The sequence below is a fragment of the Chelonoidis abingdonii genome, chromosome 4 (genome assembly GCF_003597395.2).
Source record: "Chelonoidis abingdonii isolate Lonesome George chromosome 4, CheloAbing_2.0, whole genome shotgun sequence".
Lineage (NCBI taxonomy): Eukaryota > Metazoa > Chordata > Testudines > Testudinidae > Chelonoidis > Chelonoidis abingdonii.
The window spans coordinates 20,420,707-20,438,302 of NC_133772.1; the positions used below are offsets into that span (position 1 = coordinate 20,420,707).

At 43.1% G+C, this 17,596-nt stretch overlaps 2 protein-coding genes across 3 annotated transcripts in view; one reads left to right on the forward strand and one right to left on the reverse strand.

The window, feature by feature from the left end:
- LHFPL5 (LHFPL tetraspan subfamily member 5) overlaps positions 1–5,696 on the forward strand; it is a 21,487-nt gene extending 15,791 nt beyond the window's left edge. Inside the window, exons 2-4 of the mRNA XM_032804849.2 lie at positions 4,464–4,700; positions 5,251–5,284; positions 5,546–5,696. Coding sequence (XP_032660740.1) covers positions 4,464–4,700; positions 5,251–5,267 — 254 coding nt within the window. The 3' untranslated portion in view covers positions 5,268–5,284; positions 5,546–5,696. The remainder of the gene's footprint in view (positions 1–4,463; positions 4,701–5,250; positions 5,285–5,545) is intronic.
- Positions 5,697–7,373: 1,677 nt separating this feature from the next.
- SRPK1 (SRSF protein kinase 1) overlaps positions 7,374–17,596 on the reverse strand; it is a 45,705-nt gene continuing 35,482 nt past the window's right edge. The window contains exons 12-16 of one of the 2 annotated variants that reach the window (XM_032804842.2): positions 16,875–16,982; positions 14,387–14,456; positions 11,459–11,551; positions 10,994–11,086; positions 7,374–9,954 (exon numbers count right to left, since the gene is read on the reverse strand). In XM_032804842.2, the coding sequence (XP_032660733.1) occupies positions 9,770–9,954; positions 10,994–11,086; positions 11,459–11,551; positions 14,387–14,456; positions 16,875–16,982 (549 nt within the window). In that variant the 3' untranslated portion in view covers positions 7,374–9,769. The remainder of the gene's footprint in view (positions 9,955–10,993; positions 11,087–11,458; positions 11,552–14,386; positions 14,457–16,874; positions 16,983–17,596) is intronic. The other variant, XM_032804847.2, reaches the window with a different exon arrangement.

The window sequence follows — 17,596 nt, forward strand, 5'->3', positions numbered from 1 at the left end:
GGGGTTGTTATAAATGTGTATGGGTAGGGTTTTGTGGCCTGCCTTGTGCAGGAGGTCAGACTAGATGATCATATTGGTCCCTTCTGACCTATGAGTCTATGAGTCTATGAGATATTAAAAAGACTGGGACTGTTCAGCTTGGAAAAGAGACAACAGAGGCTGGGGATATGATATAGGTCTATAAAATCATGAGTGGTGTGGAGAAACTAAATAAGGAAGTGTTATTTACCCATTCACAGAACAGAAGAACCAGGGGTTACCCAATTAAATTAATAGGCAACAGGTTTAAAACAAACATAAGGCAGTACTTCATAGAATGGACAATCAACCTGTGGAACTCATTGCCAGGGGACACTGTGACAACCAAAAGTATAATTGGGCTCAAAATAGAATTACAGAAGTTTATGGAGGATAGGTCAATCAATGGCTATTAGCCACGATGGTCAGGGATGCAGCCTGATGCTCCAAGTGTCCCTAAGCCTCTGACTGACAGAAGCTAGGACTGAACAACCAGGGATGGATCACTTGCTACTTGCCCTGTTCTGTTCAGGCCCTCTGAAGCATCTGGCATTGGCTACTGTCAGAGACAGGATACTGGGCCAGATGGACAATTGGTCTGACCCAGTCTGGTCATTCTTATGTTCAAACTGAGCAGACACCAGAAGGCTAGTTATTTTAGGTGCAGGTGGAGCAGGGGCATAAAGGATGGGGTGGAGCCTCTATTTTATTTGTATCAGGATCACATCTCAGTCTAAGATGTAGGTATTCCTTTAAAGCTTCCCCGCCCATCCCCCTCCTCCTCCATGTTGAGCTGCAGGGGAAGGTAATTAAGTGTACTGGAAGGCACAGCTTCTAAATGAAGAGAGATGGCTTATGGAAAGCCAGTAAGATGCACAATGCCCTTACTACTGTCCTCCCTGCAAGCCTTTGGAAAAAAAACCCTGAGCAAACTTGCCAGGCAGCAGCTATTGACAGTCCTGAGAGCATTCTCTGGCCTACAGTGTTCCCAGTGACAGAGAGAAATGGTGGCTGCAGGGAAGGGTGTGTGTGTGTGTGTGTGAGTGGGGGACAAGGGCATGTGGGGGAGGGGGAGGGGCAACCGCAGCATCTTTACACCACTGAATAGCAAGAGGGATGGATGGTGCTGCTGCTAACCTGCTGGCACCTGGTGCATCAGAATTTAAACAGCATATCAAAGTACAATAGCCACGAGCATGCAGCGACTTCAGGGAACCATTAGCCGTGGGTCACTGGAGAGAGGGCGTGCGCCATGGAGAGAAATAGTTTCTCATTCCAGAGCTCTCGGCCCAATAATGTTTCTGCTGCGTATGAGGGAAGTGCATGTTTCTGGCAGAAGGCTGCGCACTGAAGTTATACAAGATGCTGATTTGTGATGGATATTACATTTGTACTATAGGCTGTCTGCCCCCTTGGGCTAGACACGGTACAAACATAACTTTGGCCCCGACCCAGAGAGCTGGGGGAGGGGAAGAGCAGTGAAGTCTCTTTCAATCTGCTTAGGAAGTTGCTTTGTACAGCCTTGGAGGGGAGCCGTATGTGGACATTTTGAAGAATTCATTGCAGCAGTATTTGTATTAGGGTAGCTTAGGAGCTCCAAATCAATCATCATGCTAGGCCCCAGGCACACACATCTGAAAAGAGAATCCCTGCTTGGACTCTGAAATGCTTACAACATCTATTGTTAATTTAACCATGGCAAAGCCCTCGTTACATCCTCATGTGGGCAACTGGCCAATACCTTTGGCCAAATGCGACAGTCCCTGTCTCACATAATAGTAACAAGCCTTTGCCGCTCGTCAGGCCAAGCTGGTGTGGCCCTGCTCTTGGTTGGATAGCATTTCCCGGTTTGTCTGGGCAAAGCCCCTGGAGCAGAGGAAGAGAAGAGGGAACAGTTGTATGAGATGGGGACATAGGGGACAGAAAGAGCCCTCGGCATAGGGAATTGCAGGGAGCCCCTGAAATAAACACAGACAGGAGGGTGGCACGCAAGGAACTTGAGGGGAAGAATACAAGGAGTCCTTCGTGTGGGCACTGAGGTCAGCCTCCCTGCTGCCCTTCCATCTCAAAACATTCATCACTTGATGCCAGGAGCCCACGCACTGTGCTAGGCACCATACAAACATTAGTATAAAAAATTTAAATGCTACAACTCCCCACATCTCCTTCCCCCCACCAACCACTTCTTTACAATCAGCCAAAGGCAAACTGGGACTAGGAGCCAGGCATCCTTCTCTGAGGGCTAGCACCCTAGTGGGACATGTCATGACTCTTCAGAGAGTATAGACAGTACTTAGCAGCCAAAGCACCTTTGTGACTTTGGAAGACAAGTTACCCGGCTGAAAGGAAAAACTTGAAGCCACTGCTGCATTTGCTCTGATAACAGCGGGAAAGGCATCGCATAGTGCAGACATGGTACAGGAGTGAAAGCAGCTCAGGACCAGGAACGGATCAGACAATGGGGTTGTGTACACTCCCAGTGGCAGGATATCTAAATGTTTACAAAAGGAGTCAACCACACAGGATTCCAGCTGGAACCACTTCAAAATTAACCTGGGTGTCAATCCCTCGGGCTGCAATAAAATACAGCTAGGTAGAGTTTAGCCCAACACTGGTTAACCAAACGGTAATACAAGTTCCTCCAGCTCAAACAAGTCCATTGAAAATCTGTTTTAAGCCATTAGGAGGAGACAGTTCCTAGGGACGGAGATGGTGCCTTTGACAGGATGCTGTTGCATATTCATGCAGAAATGGAAAAGCGTTGCCAAGGTGACCAAATTAATGGGAGATTTTGCAGCGGCATTTCCCTTCTCAAAGAGCATTGTGCTCCCGGAGACACAGCTTCTCTCCACTCCGGCTGGCTAGACAGCCCAGCCGGGGGGGTTACGAACCCCTTCCCAGCTCATTTATGGCAGTGATGGCAGCTGAAAGCAGCTAAGTGTGTACATGGATAATCAAAAGTTAAACAAGGATAGCAGGCCTATGCTAAGGCCATGCCTATGCTAGGACCACTTTGCTAATATAACTAGACTGTAGTGGCAAAGTGCTCCAAGGATGGATGCAACTCATGGCAACAAAGCCAAACTTTTGGCACTCTAGCTTATTCCAGTATCCATGAGTGAAACAAACCATCTCAGTTAAAGCCCACTTTTGCCAGAATAACTATCTAGCTAGGGGATTCTGCTGGCACAGTGCGCCAACCCGCAGTGCGCAGCAGCCCCCCGCTCAGCATAGCCATGTTGGCAGTTTGCAGTGCACACATGGTCTCACAGTTTGGTATCAGTACGACTGTGTTGGTGACGGGTGCAATTTTAACCAAAATAGTTACACTGGTACAACTCCAACTGTGGATAGCTATACTGCTAGAAAGGTAGTTTATTGGCCTCCTGCTAGGGAAATAAACGATACTGGTATAAGGTACCTTTATATTGCTATAACTTCATCGACACTTGGGTGTGGGGTGGTTGTACCACTTTAACTGTACTGTTCTAGCTATACTTGGGTAACTTTTCTGTTTAGACTCGACCTGGCTCCCATATAACTAGGCTCCAGGAAAGTGAGATCACATCAACACTGCACACTGGCTGCAAAACTACACTTGCCAAGTGTTAACCCAATTGCACTTCACTATGAATTTTAGTCCTAGAGCTTCTCCGCCTGGAAGGATAAATACCCACCTGAGTGGAGCACTTTGAGATTTACAATAGAAAATTGCACCATGATTATTATTGGAAGATGTTTTGGCATGAGGAACTAATCAGATTGGTTGGTAAGAGTCTGAACTACCTATAGCTGCATGAGTTAGACCAGAGCTAAACCATTTTAACAAACACATTATTTGGCACAACTCAGCCTTTGAGCATTCTGATATTGATGCTCAGATGTAGAAATAGCTTTGTAGGGCATTTGTCAGCCAAGAAACAGCTTTGCAGAGGCAACTTTCCTCTCCATTTCACCAGCAGTGGAGAACTGAGGCACAGCAGTTGAAATGGATATTTTGCTGTTTATTCATCACTCAGTGAGCTGTTCTGGGATTTTCATTTAGTCCATAGCTTGTTCTTTGAGCTGGTGCATCATAGTCATGAGCACATAACTGAGACAGTGCTGGTTCTGTTCTGAGCCTGATCCTGCACTGTCAACAGCAATAGCTCTGCTGTTAGCTTCCAGGAGCACAGCCTCAGGTGCTGCATGATGCTAACTGATAAGGTTCCAGAAGATGCTCACAGAACATCCACTTCAAGCTGTGAAAGGTTACACTCCAGTTTGCACAAGCACTTGCTGAACCTTTGTGGAAAGGGGAGTGGGCACAATGCCTTCATGAAAAAAGTTTGAATTAGGATCTAGGAATCTTTTTGTGTGCTGCTTTCCACCCAGCTCCAGTCAAAATGGTAGTGCACTACCACTGTGCAACCTGTGCCCACATCCGTGTTTTTTTCTCCCTGCAGCGGCTGGCCTAATGATAGGTTGCCTGATCTACCCGGATGGTTGGGATTCCAATGAAGTGAAGCGTATGTGCGGGGGCAAAACTGACAAATACACACTAGGGGCGTGCACTGTGCGCTGGGCCTTCATCCTTTGCATCATTGGGATCCTTGACGCCCTCATCCTCTCCTTCCTGGCCTTTGTTCTAGGGAACCGGCAAGATAATCTCCTCCCAGATGATTTCAAAGTAGAAAATAAAGGTAACAGCCCCATTTTGTTCTCTCTTCTTGCAACCCCCCCTCACCTGTTAGAGGGTACATCAAAACCTACTGCCACCTATAAAGCCTGCAGCCATGCCCATTGGGCCCAGATACCATGACAGGTGTGAATTGTAATGACCTGGACAGTGCTCGGGATGGGAAATAAAGGGGGAAGGGATATTCAAGAACCAAGAGATCAGGTAGGTTCCTGCAGTACAGACCAGGTCAGGCTTCTGCCCACTCATGGCTACCTGGCTAATTGCTTTACATAAATTAGTACTTTCCCACCATTAACAGCCTCCATGCCAATCAGGCAGGAGAAGGCAGATATTACCCAGGGAGCTACCCAGGGCAGATGTTACTCAGACATAGCAATTGATGCCAGCAAAGAGACTGGACCAGGGATGGCAGAGAAAGTCCATTTTATCCAGGGAAGAAATTGGTTACAAGGCTCCTAAGACTTGTATTTCATCTTTTGAAGACAGTTGCTCCTGTTCTTTCCGTTACACTCCCACTCACCCTAGTATAAAGGCAGTTCTTTGTTTTGCAGAGGAGGGCCATGAATGAAGAAGCTGACCACCACAGTAAGTAATCCTCTTTGCAATTATTTTAAATTTGTTCCAAGTATATGTAAACTAAGTATACTTGGGGGAGATTCCTGAAAGATCACTGGTAATGTTTGGCTTTCAGTACCCTGTATTCCCACTGCCTTTAGTTACATCTTTGCTTTTACCTAATGGCACTAAAGGAGCAATAACTTACTGCACAGAATGGGATTTAAAAAACCCTGTGTTGATCTACTTTAAATTAGTTTTGTCACGTTCTAATTTTTTCCTTCTTTCCAGGGACATCTAGAGCCCCTCCAGGTAACGACCAGAAACTTGATGCTTTTCTTATCAATCATTCTAAAGGAACTCTATTCTCCCTACAAACTTCCTTGAAAAGATTCCATGCAATGGGTTGCTGGAGACTCAACCCCCTCATGGAATTTATTTGGATGGAGGAATTCAATCCATTATGGAAGGAGGGGAAATGAAGGGGAGAAGAGGAGCCAGTATGTGCTTTAGCTACCTATGGTCACCTTTTGTACTGGCTTATTGCAAGAAAAAATTGCTGAATAAAAGGCAAAGTTGCAGTGTTTTGACTCTGTGCTGGTGTCCTTAGAAAACTAACTTAGCTGGCTTCTTCTTCCAGGATCTTGAGTATTGTTCTACAGGAGAAACCATTTAACACCCAAATGCCAACAAAGCTCAATGGGCTTCTTCTATAAAGATGCCCCTTGAAATTACCCATAAGAGGAGAGTGACAAAGCCACAGTCCAGTTGGTAAAATAATTCCGCAAGAAAATAGATTCATGTACAGTGAAAAATTGGCCTTAGGACTCAACTGGCTTCACAACCCCCGTTGCATACATTAAAGGCAAATCATGATGAAGCCTTGTTTCTGGCACAAATCTGCTGGGCTCCAGCATGATGTAGCAGGCAATTCTGATCATACTCACTAGAGCAGATGGTGTCACTCAAAATCAGTTCAATTCACACTGTTACTGCATTTACCTGATTTTGTTACCAGTTCATGTCACACCATGAACATGCATCTGCAGCAGTCTTCTGCATATTCACATTCCTGTGCAATCTGTAGAATGTGATCTCTTCTGATATGTAAAAGCAGCAAAGAGTCCCGTGGCACCTTATAGACTAACAGAGGTTTTGGAGCATGAGCTTTCGTGGGTGAATACCACTTCATTGGATGCATGTAGTGGATGTATTCACCCACCAAAGCTCATGCTCCAAAACCTCTGTTAGTCTAAGGTGCCACAGGACTCTTTGCTGCTTTTAGAGATCCAGACTAACATGGCTACCCCTCTGATACTCTAATATGAGGATCTTAAAGATAGCACTACCAGCTCTAAATCCAAAATTTACATAGCAAAGTAGAACTTAAGATTTGTTTCCTTATGGCTGCTAGAAATCAGGTCAGTTCCAGCAAGGCTGCACCCTGGTCTTCCAATTTCATGCTTCTTTTATTGCAGGGGTTCTTGAACAGTGGGTCACAACCCCATTTTAGACATGCTGGGGCACAGGACCAAAGCCTGAGCCCCAGCACCCAGGGCCAAAGCCCAACAGCTTCAGCTGTGGCAGGACTCAGGTTACAGGCCCCCTTCCTTGGGCTGAAGCCCTTGGGCTTTAGGATACACCCAGCACTGGCAATGGGGCTTGGATTTTGGCCGCCCTGGCCCAGGGTGGTGGGGCTCAGGCTTTAGTTCCCCCCTCCTGGGGTCATGTAGTAATTTTTATTGTCAAAAGAGGGTCATGGTGAAATGAAATTTGAGAACCTGTATAAACAGTAAGGAAATCTCTGTATGCCTCAGTAAAGGCTCCCTATTAGGGACTGATAAAGGGACTATTAAATGGAAACCTGTGGCAAAGTTTGGCACATGGCTATTTAAAGGGGACAACTATTAGAAAACATGAAGACGTCGCTATATTTCAGAAGCTAGGAAAATAAAGATTTTATCTGCCTAGATCACACAACACTGCATGTGAATGGGGTCTCAAGACTGAATGTGTTAACCCTGGCCTCCCTACTCTAGCAGAATACAAAAATTAATGGACAGACAACAGCTCTGAATGAACCAGTTACCAAGGTGACACATCAGGAATAGAATAGATGTGGGTTATTAAATAATCTGTTTTATTGTACGGCATTTACAAAGAAAAGACAATGCACTCAAGTAGAAAGAATAAAAATGTATTTTCCTTCAGGTTTTAGATGAACACAGCAAGTACAAATCCTTTAGTGAGCACTTTATGGCAATTTGGAAGTTTAGTGAACCCCAAGTGAGCAAGCACAAGGGACAAGACTGAATCCTGACAGTTGCCTCTGTGTCTTCAACCCACAAGCTGGCTCTTTTACTGAGATAGAGGAAAAAGTCCTCTTCTGGCGGTGATGGGGGAACGGATACCTCAGAACCTAATGTGCAGACCCCTCTATGAGTATCTCATTCCTTTAGGTCAGCCAGGTTGCAGAAGTGCACGAGCAGAGTGAGCTCTAGTGGTGCCACCAGAAGTTCCATTCACCCTGCCAAAAAGTCTTCACAGTATTAAAACAGAAGGTAAGTAATACACAGTCCAGTCCAGTCTTGTCTGTAATCCCTTTGCAACAGAAAAAGAAGCGACTCTTGGAGCTGGGGGAAGGAATTCCAGATTTCAGGAAAATCATTCAGCAGTTTTAAACTGTTTTGGTATATTTCCTTTAATCTTAGATTATGCATAGAGAACCTGACTTAAGAACCCCTGAATGGACATGCAGCATGGATTTCATCAATGGCCCAGTTGGTGTTAGACTGGACAAGCAAGAAAATATAGGGCAAGATGGTTATACCTTTAAAGTGGATTAAATAAGGACACCAGCTTTTGTGGATGGAAGGTTGTTATAAACAGATCTCAAACATACACACATAACGAGTGACATGTAACAGCCTCACTGGCAGCTTTGGTGTTACTGTCTCAAATAGTGCCTTCTTGGCCTTCTGGGAGTTCCAAAGTCCTGAGGCAGCTTCTGTCCTCTGAGAATTTCTTGATCCCAAAGGCCTGTTTGGTCCGTGGTGAGGAAGGGCTGTTCAAGTCCCTACCCTGCCAAAACCTTGCTTTAGAGTAGGACGCAATGAATCTGTAATCATTTAGGAAAGCCTAGGAGAGACGCATCGTAAAACTAGCAAACACTACAATGCTTTAACTTTGAATTAAAATAACTGCCCCCACAAACCTCTTTACACCCAGCCCTCTCTGAGAAGTTTAAAAACCTTACATAATATTCTCCTGGGACACTCATATTTGGTGTGATTCTAGGAAACAGAAGCTGACTATGTCTACAGGAAAAAGCCAAAGCATGTAGTTCACTTGTCCTTGTGTTAATCCCCAAGTACTCAACCGTCTCAGAAAATAACAGGCAATCCCATTTGGGGAAGTTACTTCTAAAGGCCAGCACCCAAGGCAAGCTAACAGTAGAAATCTTTACATTAAGCTTTGCAAATGTGGTGTTTTGAAGTCAGGAAACACAGTGTGCCTGTGACACACAGATACGACCAGCCCCTCTTCGCAACTGAATGGTCAAAATAAAAAAGTACATCCCATCTTCCAGACTGAATACCAACTGCTCACTGATGCAATGACAACTTTAGGCAAGGCAAAGGAAGTGCTAGTATGGGGGGGTGGGGGGAATACAGCTCACTCAAATGTCTAGGAAGAGTTGCCTGCAGCCCAACTACCAGTCTGCCAGCAAAGCAAGCACACATCTATTCTGAAGATTGTGCATTTAACCAGTTCCAGCTTTTGCTTTTTTATTTTCCATGTGACGTTTTAGTTCAAGGGTTCAGGCATTTGAGGGAGCGTAACAGGTTTCACTGAATTCAGAAACTAATCTGAACACTGAGGAAAAATAATGGTATTAAAAATAGTTTTTAAATACAGCTTTTCAGAGGATTCAGTGGCTAAAACTAAAGAAATTATTTGACTGGAAAGAAGTCACCCAAGAAACAGACACCTAGGGATGGGTGGAGGATTTCAAGTTAGCTGTTCCACATGGAGTTATCACCCAGGTACCAATCTTCCATTTCTCATCCTCCTGCTAGCTACTCGACCTGCAGTGGAAAATTGACTCCCAGCATCAGTGAGCTAAGGATGGAGTCACAGATCTTCATATCCCCTTCATGGGTGTAATTTAGCTAAGGGAGCATATACTAATGCCGATCATCTCACGCCTACACTAAGAGGTAAGAGTCTCAGGAGCAACTTTGTATTCCAGTCAGTCAATTAATCTTTGGCAAAGCCCAATCAAGGCAAAGCTCACAGGACACCCACTGGCCGAGAAGAGTCTCCGCTTAATCAAATAAGCAAACTCAACTGAACAGGTTAAATTTATCTAAAATCTCGGAAGCCTTGGAGGAAGAGCTTCACACTGAAAAGGAACAAGAGGAAAAAAATGGATCTGGGGAGGGGCAGTTGGAACAGCTGGGTGTATGCTATACTGTAAACCAGAGTGTAGGGCTGTGGTGTTGCGTTGAAGCCCTAGGAGTTAAGCCAGGGGTGCCTGAGACACTCAGCTGCTGTAGCCCGTTTCTCTGGAATCAGCTCCAGCATAGGTAATAAGAAGTCTGTGAATGCAGCTGCCTCATCTTGGGACCACTCATATTTCTCCACCAGAACTTCAAAAAGGCCCCAGGGCTTCAGTTTGGTGATGTGTTTCAGATCACCTGAAAAACAAAGACACATTAACAATAAGTCACCAATGGTACCAGAGTGGCTTACTAAGTTACTCCAGGTAGGAATCGGGACTCTAGTATCTCTTTGGTAAATGCTGTCTAGGGGCATAAAGGGTTGAATTTTAACCACCTAAGTTTCTCTCTTTATAAAGCTGGCCTTGGAGGTCAGCCAGTTTTAGAAGAGGTACTTGAAAGAAGGTCCCATCTCTCTCCTCCTACTTCTGTCCCATGGTTTCCATACAACATGGTTAGTCACTATAACTGGGAAGGGGGCAAAAAAAAACCCAACACCACAAACACAAGGCCACTCACTACTTGTACTGACTTGCAGACACTCAGAACCAGTCTGAGGGGAGAGGTTCTGCATGTTGCAGACAGGTGCTTCCTGTTCAGACTGCTAAACGTGAAGGCTGCCTGACAGCACAGAGAACAAAACACTTTAGCCCTCATGCTCTGCCCAAAGGAGAGAAGACTGATGCATTTTAACCAGTATATAGCTTTAAAAAGCCCTCATCATGCCAGAAAAGTATTACCCTTGTTAAGAGATTCTCAGCCTGGTTAATACAATTTGCCAGTTTCCTATTGCTCAGCAGAGTATTGTTTCCTCAAATAGTGTTGTATCATTTCAGAAATCCATGGAAGAACAATCTTTGATGTTTGAAAGAGCATCCTTCAATATTCATGACCACAGGGTACTACTGCTCTGGTAGAATTAGATTACTAGGCCAGGAGCTGAACAAAGCTGTCTAGACAAAGGAACTCAAAAGCATGTTAAAGCCATTACTTGATAAAAAAACTGACTGTATGATGCCAAATCAGCCCTCTCCAACCTGCTTATGGCTGAGATGAGGAGCATTGGTATGCACTCAGTAGCCAGATAACACACATACAAAGCAGCACGTTGGTCTTGTGGGGATCTTTGGTGTAGCAGCCAGAAGATTATGGCTTTGCTGTGGTCTATATAGTTACCTGGTAGTTTCAGCAACAGGCATTAGGGAACTCCTAGAAAAAACTTGGTGTTTCCTTTTACCTTTTTTGGTGAAAAACTCCTTGGAATATTTTCCTGCCACAATGAGCTTGCGAGGTATTTTCCCCAGAAGTTCTATGATCAATGCAATGTGATCTGCGCGTTCCAAAACATTTCAGAAAGAAGAGAGACATACATAACAGATATCAATACAAGGCACTCCATACAGAGCAACAGCTCTGGATACCGACAGAGAGAGCAGCATGCACACCTCCATTTGGAAAACTTGTCACTCTTGTTTTCTTCACTAACTGGGAGGGAACAGATGAAGTCCAGAGTTCGATTCTTCCACTAGGAGAATCCCTGGTTTGTAGTTCCCAACACTCTAGGAACTCAGGGACCTGGGGAACCCTATTCTCCATTGATAAGTGGGCTGATGTGGAACAAAAAACTGGTGTGGATGCTCCGTCTCCCGATTGTCTGCATCCCTGGTGCCTGGAGGAGGAAAGGGTGGGGGGAAAATACTACCTCTGTGATCGAAGAGCTCCTGTGAATATTTCCCACATAGGGCAAAGTGCCTTGGAATTCTGCCTAGCAGCTCTACAATATGCGCAATGTGGTCTAAAACAGAAGGGGAAGAAGAGTAAAATAAAAGGGACAGAAAGATGGGAGAAAGGACAAGTGGCTGTAAAAGGCTTATTTCAACAATCTTGTGGGACAGAGGAGCTGTTTAGAGGTGATCAGCTGAAGGGGAAGGAATTTTAACTTTATCATGTATAAAGGGCAAGTGTTTTACACTTAGAAATATCAGGAATATCAAGTTTGGTGTCTCAGTTATGCTGGAGGATTCCTCGGAGTCCAAAGAATTACACTGGAGGCACTCACCCCTCAACTGAAGAGACATGGGTGCCTGAAAGGTTCAGCGCTTTTCCTCAAAGTGTTTGAAATTTGAGTTAAAACCAATTTTAAACAGAAACTAAAACCCTTTCAGTTCACACTACTCTGATTTCAGTCCTGTGATAGACAGCAGTGTGGGCTAGGATAAGGCACTAGCCTGAGACTGAGAATTAGGTTTGCTCTCAGTTCTGCCACTGAACTGCTTTGCCAGTGTCAGCGTTTAAGGCCAGAAAAGATCTAGTACAGGAGGCCAGACATCACAGGCTACCTACACCCATGCACTAAACCCAACAATGTAACTTAGACTAAAGCATTACAGCCCACAAGACAATCATGTGCCACAGGCAAGTCACTTCACATCTCTTTGCTTCCTCTTCCATCCTTGCCTATTCAAGTTGTCAGTGCCTCAGGAACTATCACCACACATGCTACGTTATTACATGGTAGCACAAAGAGGCCAGACCTTTTCTGGAGCCTCTACGCTCTACTGTTAATACAACTAATGTAATCTCACTAGCTTTCTATCTGCCTGAAAAGTCCTGCAGCAAACGAAAAACCCTAACCAACCCTAACCAGGGTAGACAAGACCTGATATTTATAATGTAAAACAAGCAGAACATTTCTAGACACCTTTGAGGCCTTTATACATTATAAAGAATAAAAGAGCAACGTCTCCCTTTGCAGGTGACTTTTAAACAAGACTATATTCAGGGTGAAAAAAAGAGAAAAAGTAAGGAGCAGATAAATTGATCACTTTATAAACTACAGTTATGAGATAACCAAAAAACCCACACACCAGATAAAAAGCTTGTGATCTTTGGAATGCTTATCAGAACCCCTGACTCCTGAACTGGGCTCGAAATTTCATGAGAAGAGGCTCGCATGAAATTTCTCAACTTGATCCAAGCAAACTTTCCCCCCTGGAAAACTGTGCTCTGGAATGTTTGGAAGAGGTTCTGTCACTGAAGCAGATTTGGCATTTTTCCAATGCCTATTAAGACTACTCAGAGACTCCTAGATCAGGGGGATTTATATATATTATTACACACCAGCTGTGTGATGTGATGGTGCTTTTCCACATACAGACTGCACCCATTAGAGGTGTCAAAGGAATTTACTGGTGTAACTAGATGCCTCTTAACCAATTCAGAGACATTCGGACCAACCCAAGAAATGCAGAAGAACAAATCCAACTTGCTACAAGAATGTGAAATGAAGTTTACTTGTTAAACTAAACACGGATTTTAAGAAATTACTACTCCTAGAGAGTTTTACTGATAGGTACTAAAGTGACAAAAATAGCAGCTGCACCATGAATTCTTTACAAGTCCGTTGAGAGAAAGTGACCGAGTTATTTCTTCAATGTATGCAGTACAGAGCAAATGGCTACAGAGAGCCAGAACCAAGTGGCAGAGGCACAAGAAATGTTCTTTATGTCTAAGCTACTGGGAAATGGAATGAAATATTAGCTAATTCCACTGCTCATGTAAGGTCTGTCTATTTAAAGTGTGAAACACAGCCAACGGTTGTCAATGAAACTATCTACGATTAATGTTACAGGTGTGGTACTGAGCATCTTATTAGACAAAACTTCATTTTTTAATAATTGTACTTCTGAACAAAGTCTTATACTGTCTCTTCAAAATTCAGAGCTCTGAAATGGACACAGGCCAGTTATAGCTCAGCAGCATATCCATTACCTTTATATTCTAAAATGGACAAGAGAAAGTTAAGGTAACACTAGGAAAGGCTATACTCTGATTGGCTAATAGCTAAAGTTCCCATTACACTGCTTATTTATATGTAAAATTTTCCACTTGTTACTATAGCATGTTTCTAACATTTAGAGATGGTCATTTTATTTACCTCTCTTTGAGACAACTTGGTCCAGTGGCAGGCATACTCAGACAACCTGTATTCTGTTCCCTGCTCTACCCCTGGCCTGCTGTGAGCTATTGGGAAAGTCACTTTCCCCATCAGTAAGTGAGGATAAAAGGGATTTACACATGGAGATCCACAGATGAAAAGCACTAATCAAGAGGTATTTATATTATAAATAGTGCAGTGTCATTTGTTTTTGTGGAGGTACTACTAGGTCTTTAATCCATGTCTAATGCTGACTCAGAGGGTCAACAGCTTAATAAGCACATTTGGAATAGAGAATCTTAAATCAGAGATTATGTATATATTCTACAACAGACAAGGGGCAGATCAGGAGCAGAGGAAAATGATTAAAGCTGTTTAGATCATATTAATTCTGAGCAGGAAGGTACCCATCTTAAAACAGATGTGCAAGAGGCAGAAGTAAAGACAAGAGAGTGTTCGTTAGGCATCAAGTAACAGAAATTGAACCTTTACTGTTTAGTGCCTGAAATTAAAGCCTCAAGTTTCCCTTCAGTACAATTAAGACGAGGCTTCTTTACTCAAGCAAGCAGATTTGTATCCAAGCAAGGAGCCTCTGCTTCAGGCTCAACAGAAAGCTCTCTCCATCCAGGGAACACCCAACAACCCTTTCGCTGGTATTCCATTTTAAAGGGGTAGACAGCTAGAGAAACTCACCTTCATCCCGGGAATAGTCTTCTCCAGAGTGGGGCTCAAACAGGTAGTCTCCTGTGGCTAGTTCAAAGGCCTAAACAAGAAAAATTAATGTGTTGAATCGTTTTCAAGTTGTCACTGTTAGACATATGTATGAGTACTGCAGAGTAGATGTGGCATTTTGGATGCGAGAAGGAAATAATTACTTGTAAAACCTAGAAAGACATTAAGATCTATTTTGAACTTTTGTGATAAAGGCACTGCCCACTGCCACACTAATGGATCTGTCATAATGTATATCTCATAAGATCATCTCACTAAGCAAATCTGGATCATGGCAAAATGAAGTGTCAATAAGATGAAGTTCAACTATTAAAAAACTGTACATAACCAAGAATTCACCAGCTTGACTCCCAGATTGGACTTTGCTTTGGAAGCTAGCTATCAAAAGCATGCAGGATACTTGAGCTCAAAAGCAGTTTTCATGATGCTTCCTCCAAAAAGGTGATTTTTTCCAAGTTCAAGGATCTTTTAAACCACCTTCCAAGCACATTTTCTCCAATTCTCTATTTCTAGATTTGAAGACACAGAATTATGCAGCATTGTATAATTTTTAAATCTTCTCTATGCAGCCCACAGCCTGAGCCAGTGCAAGACAGTGTTTCCTGGCTGTCCTGATCACAAATTATATTTGTTTTACGCTGCCTCCAAACTTCAGATTTTTGATGTGCTGCAGATTTTTGCTGATTAAGAATGAAGCTGCATTTTCTAGTGTTCATATCTTAAGAGCTTGTTCAGTATCTTTAGACAATTGTACTAAGGGCCCTCTATACTTTGAATATAGAACATGCTGCAGAATCCTCTCTTGCCACAGACTGTGCTCTCCCATCTTAGCTTTTATTTATAAATAAAATAAGTTTGTGGTTCTGTTGGCTGTAAATATGCCCAAAAGCAAACAAAGTGTAAACAGACCATTTTCTTCCTGAGTCAGCAGAAAGCCTGGAACAACAGGCTGATTGAACTAAAATTGGGTGTTAAATCTGGAATATAATTTAACACATCACCAACAACTGCTTTAAAAGGGGCATCCACATATAGTGAGCGCATCCCACAACCTCAAACTGCTTCAGATGTTCTCTCAATTGCAAAGACCCTGAAGTTCCCTTAGCGAACTGTCTCAGTCTCCAGCTTCTCTTCAACTGTGTTTGTATATCACGTATTAAGCCTCAGTATAAGAATTTAGAATACATTGAAAGTCTGAAATCTGAAGGCAGTGTGAAATAGAAATCAAAACAAACAAGTCACCATACTGAACTGGCTCAGGTTGTGGGCTGTATAAGGAAAATTAAGAAGGATACTTCTGCAAATTCTGAGGTTGCTGCCACATTTAGGTCTAATGTGCTGCACAGAACATGGTGACTTGGCTATAAACCTTTAGTTTTAAATAGCATGTTGAAAATACAACAGGGGAGTTCTCGCTAGAGATATCACATCAGTGTCCCCATGAGGAATGAAATCAGATACCAACCAAAATCATACGGTGCCTGGTCAATGTAGGAAACGCAAAGAAAAAAGTAGATACCGACAAAGAAGAGAAGAAAAAAATATTCTTTAAAGTGCCATTCTAGCTAGAGACTATCACGTTAGGAATGCCGAGACACATCCGTGTTGTTTTATTGACCACAAGTACCATACAGGGAACAAACACACTGCATTCTGTTCTGCCTCATTCATCAGAAGCACAGTTTGCTTTCCAGAAGGCAGGGATGAGCTCATGAGATCGTATTTGCTAAGCTTACCAATCAAAAACAAGCTCTGAATAAAAATAAAATACTGAAGGGAGTGAAAAAGATCAAGGAGACATTTGTAGTCGGTAGCTAGACCTCACCAAAAGTGTGGTTTTTTTAAATTAAAGATAAGTGCTATATTCAACATTCGCCAGTCATCATAAGAACAGTCTTTTTGTCACCTCAACCTTACTCACAGAATGTGAGAATTCATAACAAGACTTGGGATGTATGACAGTGTCTCAAAAATATATAAAATATTGACTTAAAGCCAGATGCATTAGAGAAATTTGGAGGCTGAGAAAGGCAGCTGTAAAGCCAGTGTGGGGAGAGAAAACACTAGGTTGTCTTCCAGAATTATGCATATATGTTTGTATGTCATGCAGCATAATCACAAAATTAGAGGCAGTATATGCAACACATCCTTTGCTACAGGATGCTGGCTTCCAAAGGGCAACAACTATGCAGTGCACAACATAAACAGAAGCAGAGTTGCATAAGCTGCACCACTCCGAGGTGGTTTAAGAAGCTTTGCCTGAGGTATGGGCACATCGGATTTACCAACTCTAGAAACTGGCTGGATGCTTTGCTTTAAGGCCTGGCTATTTTTGCTGGAGCCAGCAAAAATGATTCTGTTGTCCACAAAGTACACAGCACGCTGGAATTTCCCAGAATTCTCCGCAGCCACTGAATGTTGAGGGTCCACCCTGCATGACCAAACTCACCATACAGGCTGTGCTCCAAATATCAGCAGGGGTGTTATACCCAGATCCTATCAGCACCTCCAGGGACCGGTACTGCCTTGTCTGAATGTCCTCAGTGAAATGCTTGTGCTAAAATAAATAAATAAAATAAATAAATAAATGGGTGCTTTATTAACTGGTAGAAATCTCTAAAGGAAGAGAAGCCTTCAACTAAAACCAGAGAGATGCTATTTACAGAGATCTCAGATGAAACATGACAGACTGGTTTTTACATCTCAATTAAACAGTTTCTTAAATTTCAACAAATGATTAAGATGCCCTAGCCAGAGGCACTTTTCTTTAGACAAAATAGCCTGACAATTCAGATGACAGCAAACAATAGCAGCAGCGGGGGAGAACACCAGTTTTAAAGTTGAACTGCAACAGTGTGATGAATGTTACCACGTGACTTGTGACAGGTAACCTATTTCACGTGTCTCAGACACTGACAGCTTCTGTCAGACAAGACGATGTACAGCCTAAGCATTAGGAACCGTGTTTAAAAATGGGATGTATTTCACAGCTATTAGTTTGTGTGCTAATGCTAGCGGATCGAGGATTCAAGTTGACACTAAATCATAATAATGCGAAGTTCAGGTGAATGATATTTTGTAAACAAAGTTAATAACCTATATTAATATACCCAGACAGATACATTTCTATTTTAAATCACTATTGAGAAGCAGTTGTTAGTTACTTCAGAA